The following is a 21056-nucleotide window of genomic DNA, read 5'->3' as shown; positions in this document are numbered from 1 at the left end:
ACTCACAAGAAAATGAGAACCTAAAACATAAAAGTAGATTCTATATCCAACAAATCAAAACTCATATAAACCCTAAACAAACCCAAAAGTCATTAAACTAAACAAATATAAACCCTAAACAAACCCAAAAGTCATTAAAATAAACAAATCTAATGCTTCACTCAAACACACACCACACATGAAGCACATACACACATGTTTTAGTTGAAAACCAATTTATAATATGTGTGTTTAGCTTAAATGAGTTGGGGTCATTTTCGGATTGATTAGAGCAGTCAGGTCTGTTTGACAAGTTTGAGGGTTGGTCGTTTAACCCATGTTTTCATAATATGCCTAACGACATACTTTAATATTGTTGTGACAAATTTTATAAGTTAAAAAAACGCGCATCACGTTTATAGTTCAAACGTAAAGTTCCTTTACGTTTTAAATTTGGAATTTTAGAGTACAAAACTATGTTTGTCGTGTTCAAATTCATGTGTGCGACACAATTTTTAGGTTTGTATAAACTTTTCAAGTTCGAGCAAGCAGCATACCATAGTATTATCTGTATCCTCTAAAATGCCTTAACATATGACACTTAACTCTATTTGAATCCAAAAGTATTATATTTATTATTCGTTTTTATGAACTACAGTTTTTTGTTACTTACGGTTTCTGATTTCAATTGTTATTAATCCAGGGTTAGCTAGCTTGGTAATAAATAATATTTGCAAAGATTCAAAAGAAAAAAGAAACAATAGTTTTGATCTTTAATTTATTCATACTTTAAAAAAGATACCCATAGTGGTAGCCTTTTAGACTTTTAGTTAGTTTTACTTTTGACAACTTAAAAAGTTTTCATGAATTCTTATTCTTATTCATTAACTATCAACAGATCATAGATATGTTCATGTGTTTGTATGCATATGTGAAGAAACACGGGTTCTAATTAAGGTATTAATTAGAGGGGTTTATGTTCCTATCATAGTGGTTAATCTTCTTTGAGGTATTTGAGCTCCGACTGGTTAATCAACCTGCAAAACAGAACACCGTTACTCGTTAAGAGGGGAATGTGGGGGTTTCCCTCTTAACCGGGCTCCGGCGTGAGAATAAGCGATTGCTTTGAGAGTAATTAAGTAGTTAAGAGTAAGAGCCGAGAGAATCGAATAAGTCACCTGAGGAATGAAGGTCTCTATTTATAGCCGGAGAGGTGTAAGAGGTTGTGGGCTGATGGGCCTTGGGCCAGAAACGGACAACAACGAATATACTCTTTGCCTCGCTGGCCTCGACTGCTTAGTGGCTTCTAGATGCTCGTCGGTGCTGGCGCACCTTGATTGGAGCCACGTGTCATTGTTGTCGGCCTTGTTGTCCCTTCTGTCATCAGCAGACAAGTGGAGATCGTGGGACAGTTGTCCCCGTCTCTTGATTGGTGCCATGTAGGCGTCCTTGTGTACTTATCGTCAGAAGATCGTGGCGCACGATTGAACAGAGCCTGCTGGACGCTCATTGGCTCTTTTTACTGCCACTTGTACCCTGTGTACCTCTGTAGGTAACAGCGCGTCTTCCTATGGAGAGGATTTTGTTTGGTGGCAACTAACCCGCGCGGGGTTAGTGTGCTCACTTATACCATTGTTTTTATACTAAGTGTTGCTATCTGAGTTTATTATGTGCTCTTCCTCGCGCGGGGGTAAGTCACAATGTGATGTGAGCTGCGCGAGGTTGTTATTATCAAGTTGTTATGCTAAGGAGTATGGTCTCACGTGCAACCTGTTATGAGGTTTGCGCGACTTTTTGGGACCATACCCCTTCAAGTCCCCCCAGTCCAGTGCTGCACCATGCGCAACGCAAGTGGTTGGAGCTCTGGACTTAATAAAAATAAGAGAAGGGAAATTGTCCTTTTGGTCCTGACTTGTAAGGCGCATGTAGAAAACTGTTGTTTTCGATGCGCAGGTACTAGGCAGGTGTCGAGTGATTTCTTGTTTGTCCTTTTAAGCGCGCGGGGTTATAGTGGTTTACGTATATCTGGCGCGACTCATATGACTTCTGCGTGAAGTTACTTGCATGTTTTATGGCGGGAAACTTCGAAATTTGAACTTCTGACAGGTTGGTGAGATAAGTCGCTGAGGGCGACGTTTGAGTTGACCCCTGGCACGGGTGTCATCATGCCGCCTGCGGCGGTTGCACTTCATGTCAGGAGAGTGAGGCCCACGCGCGCGTGGTAACCGTCACTCCTGGTTTCCCGCTTGACGTGGCAACCTCCTGTTGGTTAGCCTAGCGGCTAGTGCGGCACGGTTACCCATCGCATTAAATGCGATGGGTATAAATATCCGAAGAGAAAGGTGAGAGATTCACTTTCTCTTCGTTTCTTCTCCGATTTCCTCTCAAAACTCTTTGAATCTTCAAAGTGTTCTTCATTTTCTTCAAGATTTCTTCAAATCTTCAAGCCTTCTTCGAGCCTTTTTTCCAGATCATCTTAAAAACATGAGTGAAGAGCATCAAGAGGTTGCTGCTAGTGAGGAAGGACCGGTTCCAGTCCTTAGATGGGACTTAGGTCTGTTCGAACAGATCGTTCGAAGTTTTAGGTTTCCGCCGGAGTGGGATGCCCGGTACCCTGCTCAGGGTCAGACCGCGGCTGATGCCCCTCCCGGTTACATTACTTTGTTCGAAGACTTCTTCCTTCAAGGAAACTTCCGGCTGCCGGCGACTAACTTCTTTGGTAGCATCTTGTCCTACTACAAGTTTCATATCTCACAGTTAAGCCCACCTGGGATGGTGAGGGTGAGGCACTTTGAGTTCTTGTGTCAATCCCACGGCATTGAGCCGACGGTGAATAAGTTTCGTGTCTTCTATCAACTGCAAAGAACAATGGGGTTCTTTTCTTTTGCTAGCCGTGGTACGGCTAAGAAGATTTTGTTGAATCCTCCCAAGAGTTTCCATGACTGGAAACCCAAGTTCTTCTTCATCCGGGAGGAAGTCTTGCCAATAGCTATGCCGTTTAGGGAATGGACCGAGGTTATACCAAAGGAGGACCTTCCTATACCGAAGTCTGCTCAGTGGTATCAGCGGCTTACCGCAACCCCTAACCGGGTATTTGGGGAGAATGTTCTGGTTGCTGCCAAGATGAGTGACCAGTGGTCACCTAGTAGCAGGGAACTCCCGGTCTTGAAGATCGGGGATCAAGGTTAGATACTTTCCCCCTTTTTGTTTTGTTTCCGAGTACATTCACTTAACTGGTTTCTTATACTTTGTTTTTGTTGTGTAGAGACGCAACTCTATCAGGCTGCCTTCCCAGCCTTTGGTGGCTCCATGGGCGTTCGCCCTCTGCGCGATGATGAGGAAGGCTGGTATGACCAGATAAAGGGGAACTTCATGCTTCCTGCTGCTGACGCCTTCGCCTCGCCGCCGGATGCAACTGAAGGTGCGCACTATCCTAAACCTCGTCCATTGCGCTCTGTGACTTCTGCTGGGAAAGAGACTTTCTATCTTTCCAGCGAGGAGTCAGTAGGGTCTTCGAATGGCCAGTTAAGTTCGTTGCCTAAAATCTTTGCAGGTGTGTTGCGCGATCTGGGGGTTGACCCAGAGGAGAAGAAGAAGAAACCTTCGAAGAAGAAAAAGAAGGCGGATGTTGAAGTGACCAGCAAGGGTCCTGGCGCCAGTCGCGCAACTACTGCTGCTGTCAAAGGTACGCTTCGCCTCCGGCAACGTGACTTAGACGATTACGTGATAATCAGTGACTCTTATGAAGGTTTATCATATGCAGCTATGGGAAAGACTGGCGCTGGTGGGTCAAAAGGCTCTGGGAGCGCGGGTTCTCGTAACCCGGATGCTGACGCAACTCCATCTCATCCTGAGGATGAAGAAGAAGAGGAAGAAGAGACTGCCCCGTTGATTGGAAGAAAGAGGGGTAGAAGCGAGGCGACAACTGGTATGGCCTCTGCGCCTGTTTCAGTTGTTATTCCCGTTGTTGGGAAGAAGAGCAAGTTGCGCTCGTTATACCAGTTTTCTCCTGGTATGCTCTTATCTCCCTTCTTTATAATTTAACCTCTTTTTTGCTCAAGTGCGTTTGCTTTATTCTTGTAGAGATCAAGAAGAAGACCCCTGAAAAGGGGGTTAAGTTTGTTGAACCCAGCACGAAAAGACCTAAGGTTGCCACTGAACCTTCCGATTCTGCTGCGCGTGATGCTGCGAAAACTGCTGAAGCGCAGCAAAAGGCAGAAGAGGATCGGAGGAAAGAAGAGAGTAGGATTGCTGCGCAGAAGAAGGCTGAAGAGCTAAAGCGCAAAGAAGAGGAAGAGAAAAAGAGGAAGGAGGAGGAGGAGAGAAAGCTGGAGGCGGAGAGGAAGAGAAAAACGGAAGAGGAGAGAAAGCTGAGGGAGGAGGCGGATAGGCAGAGGAAGGCGGAAGAGGCGAGGAAAGAAAGAGCTGCCGATCAGTCTTCTGTTCAAGGGCAGTCTGGTGTCCCAAAACCTCCCCCCGCTGCGCCGATTGTTACTTCTAAGGGGTTAGGGCGCTATGTGTCTAGTGGTGCAAGCTCTGGAGGAGCTGGGGGCTATAACCCCAATGTGATAGGTGCGAAGGATACCGTCGGGGATATATATTATAAAACTTATACTGAAGAGGAACGTGGTGATGCTCCTCATCAAGCCCCTTGGAGCTTAAGGCAGAAGGATACGTTTGTTGAATTTGGTCCTTCTCGCGATTGGTACTTGAACCAATTCACTCCTGGCGAAGTTAACCGTCAAAAGGCGAAGCCGCATGAAATGTTGTACCGCACTTACATTCTTGCCGAGGCCAACGCTCGATCTGCTAACCACCAGATAGTTCGTGAATGGCGAACAATGGTCAGAGAGCGCGCCGACTGGGAGGCTTACCGAGAACGTGTGCTAAAACGTGTTGGTGAATTTGAGAAGGCTAAGGCCACATTTGATGAGGAGAAAGCCAAGTTTGAGGCTGATAGGAAAGCTGAAGAGTGGGGTCGCGAGGGCCTGCAAAAGAAACTTCATAATGTGGAAGAGCAACTGGCCAAGGAGAAGGCCGAGTTCAAGCGCATCTGTGCCCAGGACAACGAGCGCGCCTATGCGGCTCGACAAAAAATTGTTGGTCTTGAGGCTAAGATAGCGGAGCTGACATCGAAGGTGGAGGAAGCGCAGGTTGAGACAGCCGCTAAACAACAGATGGAGGTTAGTTGATTTTCCTTTCGTTTTCTCCTTTGTTGTTTATAAAATTTCTAAGTCATTTGCCAACTTCCAGGTTGAGTTGTCTGAAGCTAAGGTTCAGCTGTCCACCAAGGACAAAGATCTCCAGGCCAAGGACGTTGAGATTGCGGAGCTCAAACGTCGCTTGGATGAACAAATCGACAGATGTGAGTCCCTGGAGATCGACCTTGAGGCAGAGAAGGTCAAGGCCATCGATGCTGAGGAGGCGCGTGCTGTCAGCACTGCGGCGCTTAACGTGGCTCAGACAAATTATTCTGAGGCCCAAGGCATTGTGGACACGCTTGTTTCTGAAGCAGAATGGATGCGCACTCGGGGAATAGTGCTGGTAAGTCCTTTTTGCCTTACCTTTTTCTTTAACATGTTGAAGAGTTTATTCTTAATGCTTCTCTTTTGATGAAGGTTGCCAATTCCATCTTGAACGCCGGCGAGCTAGATCGCGCTGTTGCTGCTCTTACGGATGCGGCGCGTGCAGTTGGTCATCGAGGAGGTTACCTGGAGTGTGCTGATCACGTTGAGCGAATGCTGGGACAAGAATTCGATACAAGTCATTGCTCAGTGACGGAACAAGCTGATGCTGCGCTGGCCAGTGCTGAGAACTCATATGACAACCTCTCCTTGCCCATCATGGACTTGGTTGTTAGTGCCTTAAAAAAGGATGATTGGTGTCAGCGCCTCAAGGCGATCCTTGATCCACCGATTACTGTTGAATCATCTGATGAGGAAGCAGCTGGTGATGATGGCGGAGGTGATGACGATGGCGACGATGGTGAGGGGAACGAAGATGATGATGGTGAGAAGAACGAAGACAAATAGAGTAGGTTGTTAGTTTGTTGATAGGCGTTTGCCTTTGTTTCTGACTTGATTGTAAGTGATGCGCTTTTGCGCAGTTATAATGACAATGAAATGTCTTCGTTTTTTCTGTTGCAATTATTGCATTGCTGTAAAAACTTAGGTTAAATTAGCTCGAATAAATGGAAGCGTTTTCTAAGCATAAGGTGGCCACCCGGTCTCGCGCTTTGTTTGCGGAGGACCTTGGAGGTGGTTTTGAACCATCTCAAAATGCTGGAGTGTTTTCGCGCTAATCAGAAGTTTAACATGCATTTGTAACGAAAAAACAATGTAATAGAACATGTCGTATGTTTTCATTCAAATCAGAAGTTGGCTCTTAGGCCTTCATACATATATGCCAATGGCTCGTAGCCGGCGTGGCGAAATTGAAAAATGGCGCGAGGCCGAAAAGGTTACATATAGCATTTGCGCAATTGTTGCGCATTCCAAGTTCTTGGTAAGATGTGGCCATCTAAGGTGCGCAATTTGTAGGCCCCTTTGCCTAGGACCTCATGAATCAGATATGGGCCTTCCCATTTAGGTGCCAATTTCCCTGGGCGTTCCGCATTTGACGCTTCGTTGTCGCGAAAGACGTACTCCCCTGGATTGAAGGTACAAATGCGAACCCTTGTGTTGTAGTACCTTTCCAGCTGGGTTTTGTATTTGGCCTCTCTGATTTTTGCGATTTCACGCCGTTCTTCTAATAAGTCTAAGTCTAGACGCCTTTCTGCTTCATTGTCAACCGTGTTGACCGTGGTCATTCGCGGCGAGGGCAAGCCAATCTCTGCCGGGATTACCGCCTCTGAGCCATAGACTAGGCTGAAAGGGGTTTCGCCGGTACTTGTCTTTGGCATGGTCCGATGAGCCCATAAAATGCTTGGGAGCTCATCGACCCATCCGCGCCGCCTTGTTCCTAATCTGGCCTTTATCCCTTCGACGATGCTTTTGTTCACACTTTCCACTTGTCCGTTGCCTTGTGGGTGCGCAACGGAGGTGAAAGTGTGCTCAATGTTCATCTCCTTCATCCAGTTCTTAAGATCGTCTGACGCGAAGTTGGTGCCGTTGTCTGTCACGATCTTGAGCGGGAGGCCGAATCTGCATATGATGTGTTCCCATATGAACTTGCGCACAATCATGGCTGTGGTGGATGCAAGGGCTTTGGCTTCTACCCATTTCGTGAAGTAGTCGACAGCTACTATGATGAACTTTACGGCGCCGGGGGCATCCGGGAAGGGTCCTACCATGTCAATTCCCCATTGTTGAAAGGGCCATGCGGTGGACACGGGGATAAGATCATTTTTAGGCCGCAACGTTTTTGGAGCGTGCCTCTGGCAAGAGTCACACTTGCGGATCTCCTTCATTGCGTCAACATGCATACCCGGCCAGTAGTAACCGGCGCTCATGATCTTCGCGACGACCATCCTTGGTCCGGAGTGGATGCCGCAAATCCCTTCGTGGATTTCCCTTATCAAATAATTCGCGTCCTGGGGGTCCACACAGCGCAGTAGTGGTCCCAAGAAGGATTTTCGGTACAAGATACCGTTGTGCATTTCGTACTGTAGGGCTTTGTTTTGGATCTTTCTTGCTTCCGCTTTGTTCTCAGGAAGCACCCCCTCTCCCAAGTATTGGATGATAGGGGTCATCCATGATGTCTGCCCTGTTTCGATTACGTTAACTTGGCGCAGTAAAACCGATGGGTTTTTGAGTACCTCTATCCTTACATCCTTGGCTAGATGTTGAAAGGAGGTCGAGGCGAGCTTGCTCAGGGCATCTGCGGGCTTGTTTTCTGAGCGATTGATATGTATGACTTCGTGGGTTTTGAATTGTTGGAGCAATTCTTTCGCTTGTTCCAGATATAAAGCCATGACTTCACCCTTCGCGTCGTATATGCCATTTACTTGACTGGCTATCAGGAGTGAATCCACATGTGCGCGCAAGTTTTTTGCTCCCATCTTGATGGCGAGGCGTAAGCCTGCCAGAAAAGCCTCATATTCAGCTTCATTGTTGGTGTTCTTGAAGTCGAGCTTAATGGCGTAAGTAAACTCGTGCTTTTCTGGGCTCACTAGACGTAAACCTGCTCCCGCGCCATCTTCATTTGATGCCCCGTCAGTGTAAAGCATCCAAATCTCCTCTGCTGTGTTTTCCTTGGGCGTCTCTACCATCTCACACTCCTTGATTTTATCAGCCGGCACTTCTGTGATGAAGTCGGCGAGGACCTGCCCCTTAATGGCTGGGCGCGGCCTATACAAGATGTTATGGCCGCCCAGTTCAATGGCCCATTTTGCCAATCTGCCTGATGTCTCAGGCTTCTGAAGTATAGTGCCAATGTGGAAATTGGTAAGCACAGTTATCACATGGCCTGTGAAGTATCGGCGCAATCTTCGGGAGGCATGTAGTAGCGCAAGAACCAGCTTTTCCATTGTGGAATATCTTGTTTCTGGGTCTGTGAGTATCCTGCTGACGTAATAGATCGGGGTTTGCACGCCGTTCCTGTCTACCAACAATACTGACCCTACTGCCTTATCCGAGGAGGACAAGTACAGCACAAGGGGCTCTTTTTCAAACGGTGCCGTCAGCGTAGGGAGTTCGATCAGACACGCTTTCATTTGTTGAAAAGCTGTTTCGGCTTCCGGGGTCCATTTGAACTCTTGCTTCTTCAAACAGTTGCGCAACGTGCTAATGAAGGGATACGACTTTGCGGCGTGATTGGAAAGAAATCGATTTAGCGCGGCCAGCCGGCCGGCTAGTCGTTGCATTTCCTTGATGTTCCTTGGCGAGGGCATTCGTTCTATAGCTTGTACCTTCTCTGGGTTCACCTTGAAACCGCCGTTTGTGACAATGAAGCCCAGAAACTTCCCTTCTTCCATGCCAAAGGAACACTTGGCTGGGTTTAGTTTCATATTTACGCTGCGCAATGAGTTGAACGTTTTTTCGATGTCTTTTAACATTTGGTCCTCTTCGGGACTTTTCACCACTAGATCATCGATGTAAACCTCAATGTGCTTTCCGATGTCACCTGCGAAGGTTTTGTCCATCAAGCGTTGATAGGTCGCGCCTGCATTCTTTAAACCAAAAGGCATTTTGGTGTAGCAGAATATTCCAAGATCAGTCCTGAAGGCTGTCTTGTCTTCATCTTCTAGCTTCATCTGCACTTGATGGTATCCTTTATAGCAATCCAGAAAGCACTTCCATCGGTATGGCGCGAGAGAATCAATTTTTTTATCGATCTCAGGCAAGGAATAGCAATCCTTTGGGCACGCCTTGTTGAGATCAGTGTAATCAACGCACATGCGCCATCCGCCATTTGATTTTTCTACCATCACAGGGTTCGCGACCCAGCTTTGGTATCTTACCTCTCTCAGGATTCCAGCCTTGAGCAACTCACATACTTGCTCATTCATCGCTTTTGTCTTATCCGCGCCTAGGCTGCGCCTTCGCTGGACTTTTGGTTCTACAGAAGGGTACGTGTTTAAGCAATGCTCAGTTATGTTGCGCGGGACGCCGGTCATGTCTGACGGGGTCCAGGCAAATATATCCATGTTGCGGAACAGCAGTTGCTTTAAATGTTTTCTGATGTCTGACGAAATGGCGTGGCCAATTGTCACTGTCTGCTCTGGGTACTTGCGGTTTAAGACCCATTTTTCTGGCTCGGTCGTAGAGACCTTCGCCGCTTTTGTTGGGCGCAGCTCTTCAGTTGACATCACTTCTTTCTTGGCGTATATGATTGCGACGCCTGTCTTGGTAGGAAAACCTATGGCAGAATGAGGTGTTGAAGTCACCATGTTTAGTTCGCCTTGTGTTTCCCTTCCAAGAAGCACATCATGCCTTGATTTCACTGGCATTACCATAAAGTTCACATTTGTTGTTCTTGAATGTTTCCCGTCAGAGAGCGTGACAGGGAAACTGATTTGGCCGAGAGGGAAGACCATTTCATTGCAAAAGCCGGACAAAGGATAATCGACTGGCTCGAGTCTCGCTTTGTCTTCTTCATCGAATTGATTGAAACATTGTTCGTAGATGATGTCGGCTGTGCTTCCTGGGTCGATGAAGATGTACTCTGTTTCATAGTGACCAATTATACCAGTAATGACGACGGGTCGTGTAGCGCGAGGACCGCCGCGCACTACTGGGAATATGACTTGCTGTTCTTGCCAAGAAGGCTCGTAGGGCCGTTTGCCTTTTTCTCTCGCGGTGTATCTTGGTCCGTTGACCATGTGAGTCTCTAGCCGTCTCACTTTTTTGTGGCTGCCTTCATCGTGACGCTGGAGCTGACGGGTGTCCTTGCGCACATTCTTCACTAAATGGCTTAGCTTGCCGCTTTTGAGCGCTCTTTCGATTTCCTGGCGCAAACTGTAGCAGTCATCGGTTAAATGCCCCGAGTCTTTGTGAAAATCGCAGTACAAGTTAGGGTCTTGCCCTTTCTTGTTTGTCATTGGCCTTGGCGCCTTGAAATCGACATTCTCCGTCATTAATACCTCCTTTGGAGTTTTTGTGAGCGGAGTCCAGTGTTTGTCACGGTTGTCGTCTCTGATTGCTTTCTTGTAACCGATTCGGTCAATCGTATCTCGCGCATCTTCTCTGTAACGTGGCCTGTCGTCACGGCCTCTGGGTCTCTCAGACTTCCAGTCATGACTCTTGTACTTGTTGCGCTTGTTGTTGTTGTTGTCGCGCGGCCTCTCGTTTGCTCTTGAAAATCGATCTTCGGAGTAATAACCCTTTCCACCAGCAAGGGACTCCTCGGTTTGCGCGACGATCTTTGCTGCTTCCATCAGTTTATCCCACTCTTTTGGCATCCCATCTTTGCCTGTGATGGTTCTAATGAGGCTATCACAGCGTATAGCCTTCTTGAAGTGGCAGCGCATGAGTTGCTCACTGACGCCGCCAATCTCTAAACATTCTTTGTTGAAACGCGTGATGAAGTCCTCCAGACCTTCACCATCCCTTCGCCATATGTCTTCTACTTCCGCCGTATCACGCTGATAGCGACGTTGTTGGCTAAAATAGCTTAAGAATTGTGTCTTGAAGTCTGTCCATGACTTAATTTTTCCGGGCGGAAGGCTGTCAAACCAGGCGCGAGCCGCTCCGGTCAGCGTTTGAATGAACAGGTGGCACCACATGGGCATGTTCCACCCTCCCATGCAGCCCACACTCGTGAATGTTCTGACGTGGTCGTCTGGGTCAGTCAACCCATTGAATTTCCCAACGGTTGGGGGTAGCTTCTCTCGTGAGAGTGGTGCGAGTGCGATTTTCGGGATAAACTTGGAGTGTTCCGCAGCTTCCGCTGGCCTGTAAGCCAGGCGGAAATCTCTTTCAGCCTCTTCTGTATAGCCAATGTGTTGTCTTGGCTTATAGTACTCGTGGTTTTTTGGTAAACGATTGAAGACTGACGACTCTTCATCACCTTCCCATGTAGGATCATATGGGTCGGTTTCTTCCCATTCATTGTTCATGTTGCGCGGCGTGAGCCGGCTGTGAACAGGGCCTCGTTGAAGGTTCGACGGATATTCATAGTGACTATCCGTTTCCCCTCTTGTATCGCGCGTGTCTTGTACGCTTACACGCCTTGTAGGGGGAGGCCTGTTGGTTCTGCCTTGAAGATTGGCTGGTGGTGGCATTTGGCGCACCCCCTGACTAGGAGGAGTGACCAAGGACGGTTCTGCCGTCAACACTGCTTGCTGCGCGATGAGCGATTGGTATGCTGCATTGATAGTGGCGATGTTCTTGGCATACCACGAGGCTGGGGTTTCGCCCTCTGGTAAGCCAAGTAATGCAGATACATTTTGAGGTGGCACCGGGTTGGACGGTCCTTCGCCGTTGTTACCTGGGGTGGCCATTTGTGTGATACGGGTAACGCTCCCGCGCTGACCCCCCGTGTTGGTGATCTCAACTTCACCTATCTCTTCGATTTGGGCTTGGAGGTTTTGGACTCCTTCACCCAAGGCCGTGTTGGAGTTGGCTCCGAAGCCGAACTCTGGAAAGATTCCTTGACCGGTCATAGTCGAAGGATGAAAAGATGTCACAGGCTCAAATAAAGAAGATGAGGGTGGTTATAGAAAAAATCGGTGGGCGCCAATGAAGAAACACGGGTTCTAATTAAGGTATTAATTAGAGGGGTTTATGTTCCTATCATAGTGGTTAATCTTCTTTGAGGTATTTGAGCTCCGACTGGTTAATCAACCTGCAAAACAGAACACCGTTACTCGTTAAGAGGGGAATGTGGGGGTTTCCCTCTTAACCGGGCTCCGGCGTGAGAATAAGCGATTGCTTTGAGAGTAATTAAGTAGTTAAGAGTAAGAGCCGAGAGAATCGAATAAGTCACCTGAGGAATGAAGGTCTCTATTTATAGCCGGAGAGGTGTAAGAGGTTGTGGGCTGATGGGCCTTGGGCCAGAAACGGACAACAACGAATATACTCTTTGCCTCGCTGGCCTCGACTGCTTAGTGGCTTCTAGATGCTCGTCGGTGCTGGCGCACCTTGATTGGAGCCACGTGTCATTGTTGTCGGCCTTGTTGTCCCTTCTGTCATCAGCAGACAAGTGGAGATCGTGGGACAGTTGTCCCCGTCTCTTGATTGGTGCCATGTAGGCGTCCTTGTGTACTTATCGTCAGAAGATCGTGGCGCACGATTGAACAGAGCCTGCTGGACGCTCATTGGCTCTTTTTACTGCCACTTGTACCCTGTGTACCTCTGTAGGTAACAGCGCGTCTTCCTATGGAGAGGATTTTGTTTGGTGGCAACTAACCCGCGCGGGGTTAGTGTGCTCACTTATACCATTGTTTTTATACTAAGTGTTGCTATCTGAGTTTATTATGTGCTCTTCCTCGCGCGGGGGTAAGTCACAATGTGATGTGAGCTGCGCGAGGTTGTTATTATCAAGTTGTTATGCTAAGGAGTATGGTCTCACGTGCAACCTGTTATGAGGTTTGCGCGACTTTTTGGGACCATACCCCTTCAATATGAAACAGCCAACATTAAAGAACAAATCCACATGTCAAGCGAAAAACATCAAACATCCCATAGAAGTTCAGTAGTAATATATGTACCCAAACCACCACTTACAAGAAAAAAACATTGTTAAGTTGATGACGACGACGACGACGACCATGTTGATGATGACGATAACTAACCCGATAAAGAAACGAGGCTGTTAACATAAGGAAACAACTTCTCACAGTGACTGAAAAACACCGGTCCTTGAACCCTCTCATCCTTCACATGATACACATAAAGGCACTTATGCAGTTGAGAAACCTTCACCACCAACGCTACAACGTCATCACACGAGTTAGCCAAAACCGTACAATCAACAAACTCACCGTCTTCCACATCATCAACAGGAATCCTAATGGTGTTTTTCAACATCATCACACCATCACCATAAACATCCAACACGCATGATCTCGTAGCATGATCATATTTTCCACTGACATAGCACACTTCTCCACGGATATTGGTCAACGCGCCACCTTCACAAAACGGAACCTTTTGAACACTGTAGAACCCATTCTTCCAATCAAACGCTAATAACCCGCCACCTTTAGTCTCCCAGTAAGCAACCCCATTGACAAAAATGGCGTCAGTTGTTACGTCTGACGCATCAAAATCCGTGCACATCTCACTGGATACGCTCCAGAATGTTGTGTGTGAATCATATATGTCAAAGTACACAACGGGTACCTCATTATCAGGAAGAGAGAACAGACATATAACTTGATAATGCGGTTCAAAGTCAAGAGAAGAAGGTTCAAAAGCCAGCACGAACTTCGGGTCAACTCCATGGAAAGTACCAGAAGCAGGGAGATTGGTCCACTGCTTATTTGCGGGGTTACAAACGTAAAACATGTCTTCCTCATCTAAAGCTTGGCATAGAAGCAGCCCGTTGCAGGAGCTTTTGACGGAAACGAGCTTTGGAAGGAAAGCTAGAGAAGGGTATGGAACCCCGTAAGCAGAATCATCGAGTGAGATGAAACGAGTGGCTGTATACTTTGAATTTTGAAAGAAACCAGAGGTTTTTCTGAAGTATTGACTCTGCGTGTGCGCGAAAAAGGGGCAGGATATCCAATTGTTCCATTCTTTGGAGACCTGTCGACATTTGAATAACGATTTTGCAGGAAGGTAACGGATGATGTGATTCTTCGCCACTTCTTTTATGTCGACTTTTAATTTGAGATGTTCAGGGAAATCAAACAAATCGTAATTCGACCTCCCGTAAAGCATGGTCATTAAGTCGCGCTTTTTACCCTGTAATTAATTTACTTCATAATTAATATTAGAAAAAAAAAACGATAAACTTAAATGATATGAAAAGCAGGGGATAAACGACTACCTTATTGACCTTATCAGGAACCGGTTGCAGTTCTAAATCTGGATTGGTTTCCCTATCGAGACCCATGTCTTCTTCTGAAGGATCAGAATCACTGTCACCTTTGATTTCGACGTCATCCTTTGCCGATTCAGATGAAAAAGGTTTCACTTCTTCATCAGAAACGTTAAAGTTGTAAAAACCCTCATCGTCGGTCAAAACAAGCGATTCAGACACTTCAGAACAAAGCAACTCATAAGAGCTCTCATCGGATAGCTCCTGAAATTAAATAAATATTTGTTAAATAAATCACACAAACAAGACAAACATAATCAAAATGATCTTGAAAAGAATGAACTGTGTCAACAAAACTATACCATGTTCGGATCTTCGTTCACCATCTCGTAAGATCCATCATCACTAGGCGCCTCTTCTTTTGGCTCCATCGCGTTAAACCTAGTGTTTCAAGATAATAATACAGTACTACTAGTATAAGTGTATAACAAACTAATTAAGAACTAATATGACTACAGGCTCTTAATTATACATCCATACATTCACAATCAACCCCAAAAGGTAAAAAAATAAAAAAAGTAAAGATTCAGAGCAATAATTGAATTAAAAAATTAAAAAATTTAAAACCAATTCTCATCAAAAGCTGTATACCACGTAGATATCTTGAATGAGTCTTATAATAATAATAGTTATAATGATAATCAAACAACAGTTTATTAATTACAACAGATGACTTTTAAATTAGGGTTTTTACACAACGATCAAACTACAAAATCAAAAAAGATCAACAATAAACTCGAAACAGATGATCTAACTATCTAATTTCATCACAATCGAAACCAAAACACATCAAATTCACGCGTACAAACGAACAATTATGTAAAATTCCGTACAAGTTAACAAGAAATGGCAAAATTGATGAAGAAAACAGAGTGATCATGCAAGAATAATGGGGGTGAAGAACTTACTTGAGGAAAAGTGGAAATGATGGGTGAAATCTTGATGATTAAAGTTGTGAATGAGTTAAACTGCAAGATTACAAAGGGAAAATAGGGTTTATATATGTGCAGAATTTGCTTTGTACCTTCCGAAACTCTTCATTGCATGTAACGAGGAAAAGTAGTAACAATTACTCCGAGTTTTCTATTATTATGGTCAAGGTCAACACCAGTTACACACTGACATGTATCTATCTATCTTTTTATATATATAAAAAACAAAAAAAAAAGATTATTCATTTTTAGTTTTTGGAGTGGTCTTCACGCTAAGTTACTCACAGAAATTAATTAATTAATTAATTAATTAAAAGAATAAAAGGGAATTGAAGTTATAGTAACATTTTATTATGATCTTGAGTAACATGTGTTTTTTTTAAAGATGATGTGCAATAATCATTTTGGAAATGGTGGTTGAAAATTTAATGCTTATCTAAAAATGTGTAATATTTATAAGTATTACCTTTTACAAGTATTGTTCCTTCTATCGCCTCCACTACGGATGTTTATGGTCTGGTTTTGATGGTTTCTAATGTAAACCATGAGCTAAACCGTTCATAACAGTTTTAACCATTGTAAACTAAAACCAAACTTACCTTTGAATTTCACGATAAAGGCTTATTATCAAAGACATGTATCATCTTGTTAAGCAAAATCTAGTTGAGTGTAATTGTGTATGAATTATGAAACGACTTACAAAAGTTAAAAGGCTAAAATGCAATATAAGAAGTTACATGGCACAAAATCATATAGTTTGGTGTGTTTCTTTTCGACAAATTTCAAGTATGTAATCCATAAAACAAACCGTTTGGTACGGTTTGAAAGTTGCTAGACCAACCAAAATCTTTTCAAGAAAAAAAAAAGAGTGAGAACCCCGATTGATAGAAGAGTTTTGATGGTTTTCAAACCAAACCATCAATGCCCATGTCCCATTTGACATCTTACATTTATAACACACAAAAATATTTATGTATCATAATGAAAACATCATAAACTTTTATTTAAATTGTGTTGGTATGATTTTATCCGATAATTGTAATTAGCTGGACCAAAATGTCCCTAATGTCAAATTAAAAGTCAAATAAATGGACTTACTAGGCTTAAATATTCAACTCTTGATAACTTCGTAAAGAAGGCCGGTACTCACATAAGATAAACTAATACAGCAATATTCAAGTGATTGGAGTCAACAAGAAAAATAATTTCTTAAGCTCTATATCCCTTTACCATTTCTAGAGATATTAATGGGTTTTTTTAACACATGTACTAAAAAGATAATCATATTTAAGGCATCTAAATAACATCTACATCATGATTAGAACTTGTTGGTTATGTTTGATTTTTATTTTATAACATACTAAATAATTTGGACATATAAGATCTTGGTGAATTTTGACTAATTTTGGATATGGAAAATCTTGTTGAAATTTGACTGATTTGGTTATAGAAAAAAAATCTGTGAAATTGTGTTATAATCAATCACTAATTGAAAAAATCTAGAAAAATCACCGTTTGAATTGAAATGGAGTATAATCCAATGTTAAATTACAAAACTACAGTTTTGTCAAAAATTATGATTTTAGCTAAATTTGATTAAAATGGCAGGATGGTGATTTGATCAACAAAATTTACCAACAATGATTTAGATTGAACAAATATGTGTTTATTGATTTTGGCTAAAGTATAATCCATAAGTGTTTTTTGTAACATATAAAAGATAATAAACAAAGTGATCAAATTCACTTTTTGTGGAACTTGAACCAAAGGGTTGGGTTGAAAATAATCTCAAAATTCTTAAAGTGTTTTAGAGATGACCAAAAGGATGCATGTAGTTGATTTGGTCAACGAGACATAAAATTGATCAGTAGGTCACACTAATTAAAATTTGATTGACTTTTAAGTGTTCAATTGTTACTGGACAAAGAATAGCCAAAGCATGCCAAGATGCATAGGTGTAAATTTTCAAAACAAAACAAAATATACACTAAAAAGTTCATTTTAAAGATAGATATGATTGATTTTGCATGGTTCATCAACTTTTTGTGCATAGACCAAACTAGTAATTGGTTCTATGTCCCTATCAAGATGTGACTATCATGCTAACTTCTAACAAGATGTGTTGATTAACAAAATGCAAGTAATTGTAGCTTTGAAGGCTATGACCATTGCAATTGAGAACAAAGATTCCAACTCAACTCACACAATGTCAAATTGAAGACCTTGATATTCCCATGTAGAGTTTAAAAACTATGATTCTTACAAGGTATTGATTAGATACATAAATTTCTATGTAACATTGAGATTTAGAATTACATTTATAAGTAGAACACTTGAAATCAATAAAATGATACTAATAGTTAAACTGATTGTGGTATACATATGAGAATTATTTGTATAGGTATTAGTATTACAAATTAAGCCATGATCGTATTATGCTTTAAAAAAAAAAAAAGAAAAATTTGTGAAATCTTTATGCTCAAAATCCTGATTCAAGGAAAAAAAAAAAAAAAACCCATTTTGGGATAGGAAATCAACACACATATACATATAACGAGTAAATAAACTTATCTTAACCACTTAAATGAATTATAGAGCAAACTTTAGTATTAAAAAATTGAAGTTTTGTTTATATGGAGAGTGCTACAATTCCATCCATTGTAGCCTTACTATGCCCCACCCTGGCTTACAATGCTTTGAATTAGTTACGGAGCTAACTTAAAATTTTACAGGCATCCTAATTTATTTTTTTGAGGATTAAGGGTAGCCTTTGTATAAAATCGGAATTTTTCTATTTGTTTTTACATACACTACGAAAACAGTACGGAGACGGGGTTAAGGAGTAGCCCGTGCTACCCCTTCTAACACCGCTTTGAATTAAATTTTGTAACTTGTTTTTAAAACTACTTCTCAAACATTCTTGAACTTATTTACAAGTATGAATCCTATATCATTCATTTAGATTTGCAAGCATATGTTGATATGTACTTCTAAAGTAAAACTAGAATTGAAAAACCAAAATATGAGAGGGATTTAAAGTTTAAAGTGCTTTTAAAGCCTATTATTGTAACTTTTAACTTTTATGAAGCTTCTTTTCTTTTGAATCATGCCATAGTCACAAGCCACAACTTACACCTATATTGTCCATTTGTATATATCAATTTATAAATTCAAGCATGCAATTAAATAGCAACTTCACTCTCGTTAAACTTCTACTTCTTATCGGACTATGAATCATACACTTTCTTCCTTACCCCTTTCTATATCGACAACCCTAATCCAAAAAACAAAATTTTGTTTCCTATATACATCAAGATATGACAATAATGATTTCGATAGTCGGAAATAACTCACTTCTTGTTCCATTTTTAACATAACATGAATACAATATTTCCGACTATTGAAATCATAATCGTCATGAACAACGATCCACACAAATCAATACGTTTAGTCACATTTGTGTTACGATCACCCACGGATCAACATACATGCATGAATTATGAATCCGAAAAGAGAGGTTTACGAACCTTGATCACGATAAAAACTCGCCGGTTGCTGCTGCTACCGTATTTTCTTCGAAAGTTCTTTAGGGTTTGAGTGTTTCACGCTAAAATGAATTAACTGGAATGATGAGTCTATTATATATATATAGAGCCTAATCAAGACCGAAAAAGTCGGTGGGCTCACGAACGTGACTCCGATTTGACGATTTCTTTCCAATTTGAATTTTCAAAATCAACACCCCTAAGGTTTTTTTATTTTGATATGAGTAGCCCCTAATCACCAAAAATTCAGTTATGAAAATATTTGATCGGATATACGATCCTGCTGTCTAATATGATCTTATCGTTAAACCTGTTGGATTAAAATTAAAATAAAATAAACAAAAATCCAGTCATAGATAACTATTTTTTTGAACGGTAAATTTGGATTATTGACGGACCGCTGGAGTATAATCGTGCCACCAGCGAAACCATTTGATCATATTCATCTTCACTAAGTCTTATCTCAGCCCTAAAATGTCACTATGCTATAATGTGATGACGGTTAAGATAACTATTGATAGCAGTTTCGCTAACGTTGAGATGGGAAATCCGGGTGTTACGTTCAATGACAAAAATATTTGAGTCCCAAAAGTTAATTGTGTCAAGGGTTTAATCGATCGTTCATACAAATCACACAAACACAGGAGTAAATAAAATCTTAATGTTTTCTTTATAAATAGGATTAGGTTTTTATTAATCATATACAATTGTGCAACATTCCGAGCATTTATGTATTTTCGGTTCGGGACCTTTTAACTCTTCATAGCCATTTGAAGATAGATAAAAAGAGAAGAAAGGGCATTCAACCGATAGTTCTCATTGCTGCCTGGTGTATTTGGCGGGCGCGGAATGAGTATGTCTTCAAGAATAAGATAGTAAACATTACAAGAATCAAAGAAGACATCAAGGCGTTGGGGTATCTTTGGATTAAAAATCGTTCTTCGAACAAGCATTTAGAGTGGAAGGAGTGGTGTAATGTAGCTTTGTAATGTTTTTATTCGTTTGTTGTTTTGCTCTAGCTCCTTGCTAGCTACTTGTTTTTCGTAATGAAAGTTGCCGTTCAAAAAAATAATAATAATAATTGATTTTTTAATATTTAAGTAAATATGGGATTAAAATTACCTACTTTTACTTAAGAATAAACTTTTTTTTAATCAACGATCTAGATTTTATTTGAATGGTTGATCAAATTTAATTTTTTCTATTGAACGGCTTGATCAAATTTAAGTGACTCACAGTTTGCATATTGAACGGCTTGATCAAATTTAAATGACTCACAGTTGCACATACTTGCATTGCAAGTCACCGACATAGTACGTGTCTTTCCACCCCCTTCTACTTATTCAAATCTTCTACATGTTTTCAACCAACGTTTTTTTCTTGTATTTCAATTTTTTGAATCTTTTGTTTTTAATTAATTATAAGATTTTATTAAAAAAAAAGCAATACAACAAATATGAAACATGTAAAATTATTTCATAAGTATGAAATGTGTGAAACTGATATATGTTCTAAAATCATGATATAATCCTTATTCTAATTATTATAATATACTTAAAATTTGGCCCCCTGCGTTGCGAGAGGGTGCGTAACATACTACAAACAAATCGAAACGCTAACGGTAAGAAGTATATTAATATTGATTGCACCATAATATAAAACATAATTTACACTCAGTATTTGTTTTTAACAACACACTAAACCCTAATCTATTTTTTTTCACACCACTTGCACTTTCATAACGCACTGTTAGGATCTGAGTTCGGATTGATTGTGTTTTACGTTTGAAATAAGATGAAAGATGAATGATTAATGCAGCGGAATATAAATGGAAACAAACTTTGCACACAATCAAACAGGAGAATTGCTTTCAACATACAAGTTTAACATTGAACCGAATGCTTGAATTTATTACAATATTCAATTACAATATGCAAGTATGTAACAAACTCCCCCTCAGCCTGAGTTCACAGTGATTGTTCGTACAAGAATGAAAGTGATGAAGAGAGCTAATAGAATAGTACAGGGTACTGTTCTATTTATAGGCACGCCCAACCACTATGGCATCTTTGCTGATGTCACCATGAAAGTGACATCTAACCTCCTAACAAACTCTAACAACTGATCTGATACAAACACTGCTGGCTAACTACTGATTACAATACATTATATAAAC

The 21056-nt window shown here is 41.9% G+C and overlaps 2 protein-coding genes across 3 annotated transcripts; one reads left to right on the top strand and one right to left on the bottom strand.

Moving 5' to 3' along the window:
- The first annotated feature begins 2463 nt into the window (after positions 1-2463).
- On the top strand, positions 2464-6011 carry LOC110908983 (enolase-phosphatase E1). The gene is made up of 7 exons (XM_035983033.1): positions 2464-3163; positions 3245-3400; positions 3533-3664; positions 3743-3991; positions 4063-5162; positions 5233-5523; positions 5598-6011. Exons 1-7 carry the CDS (start codon positions 2464-2466, stop codon positions 6009-6011), a joined length of 3042 nt encoding a protein of 1013 aa, XP_035838926.1.
- Positions 6012-12997: 6986 nt separating this feature from the next.
- On the bottom strand, positions 12998-18917 carry LOC110908984. Of its 2 annotated transcripts, XM_035982650.1 has the most exons (5): positions 18863-18917; positions 15312-15371; positions 14706-14784; positions 14353-14607; positions 12998-14267 (listed from the first exon to the last, which is right to left on the bottom strand). In XM_035982650.1, exons 3-5 carry the CDS (start codon positions 14772-14774, stop codon positions 13149-13151), a joined length of 1443 nt encoding a protein of 480 aa, XP_035838543.1. In that variant the 5' UTR covers positions 14775-14784; positions 15312-15371; positions 18863-18917; the 3' UTR covers positions 12998-13148. The 2 variants fall into 2 exon arrangements, with proteins under 2 accessions (XP_035838543.1, XP_022009681.1); XM_022153989.2 differs by lacking the exon at positions 18863-18917 and having other exon boundaries at positions 15312-17849.
- Between the last annotated feature and the right edge of the window lie 2139 nt (positions 18918-21056).

The sequence above is a fragment of the Helianthus annuus genome, chromosome 14 (genome assembly GCF_002127325.2).
Source record: "Helianthus annuus cultivar XRQ/B chromosome 14, HanXRQr2.0-SUNRISE, whole genome shotgun sequence".
NCBI classification, from domain to species: domain Eukaryota; kingdom Viridiplantae; phylum Streptophyta; class Magnoliopsida; order Asterales; family Asteraceae; genus Helianthus; species Helianthus annuus.
This window is presented reverse-complemented; position numbering and strand designations above follow the sequence as displayed.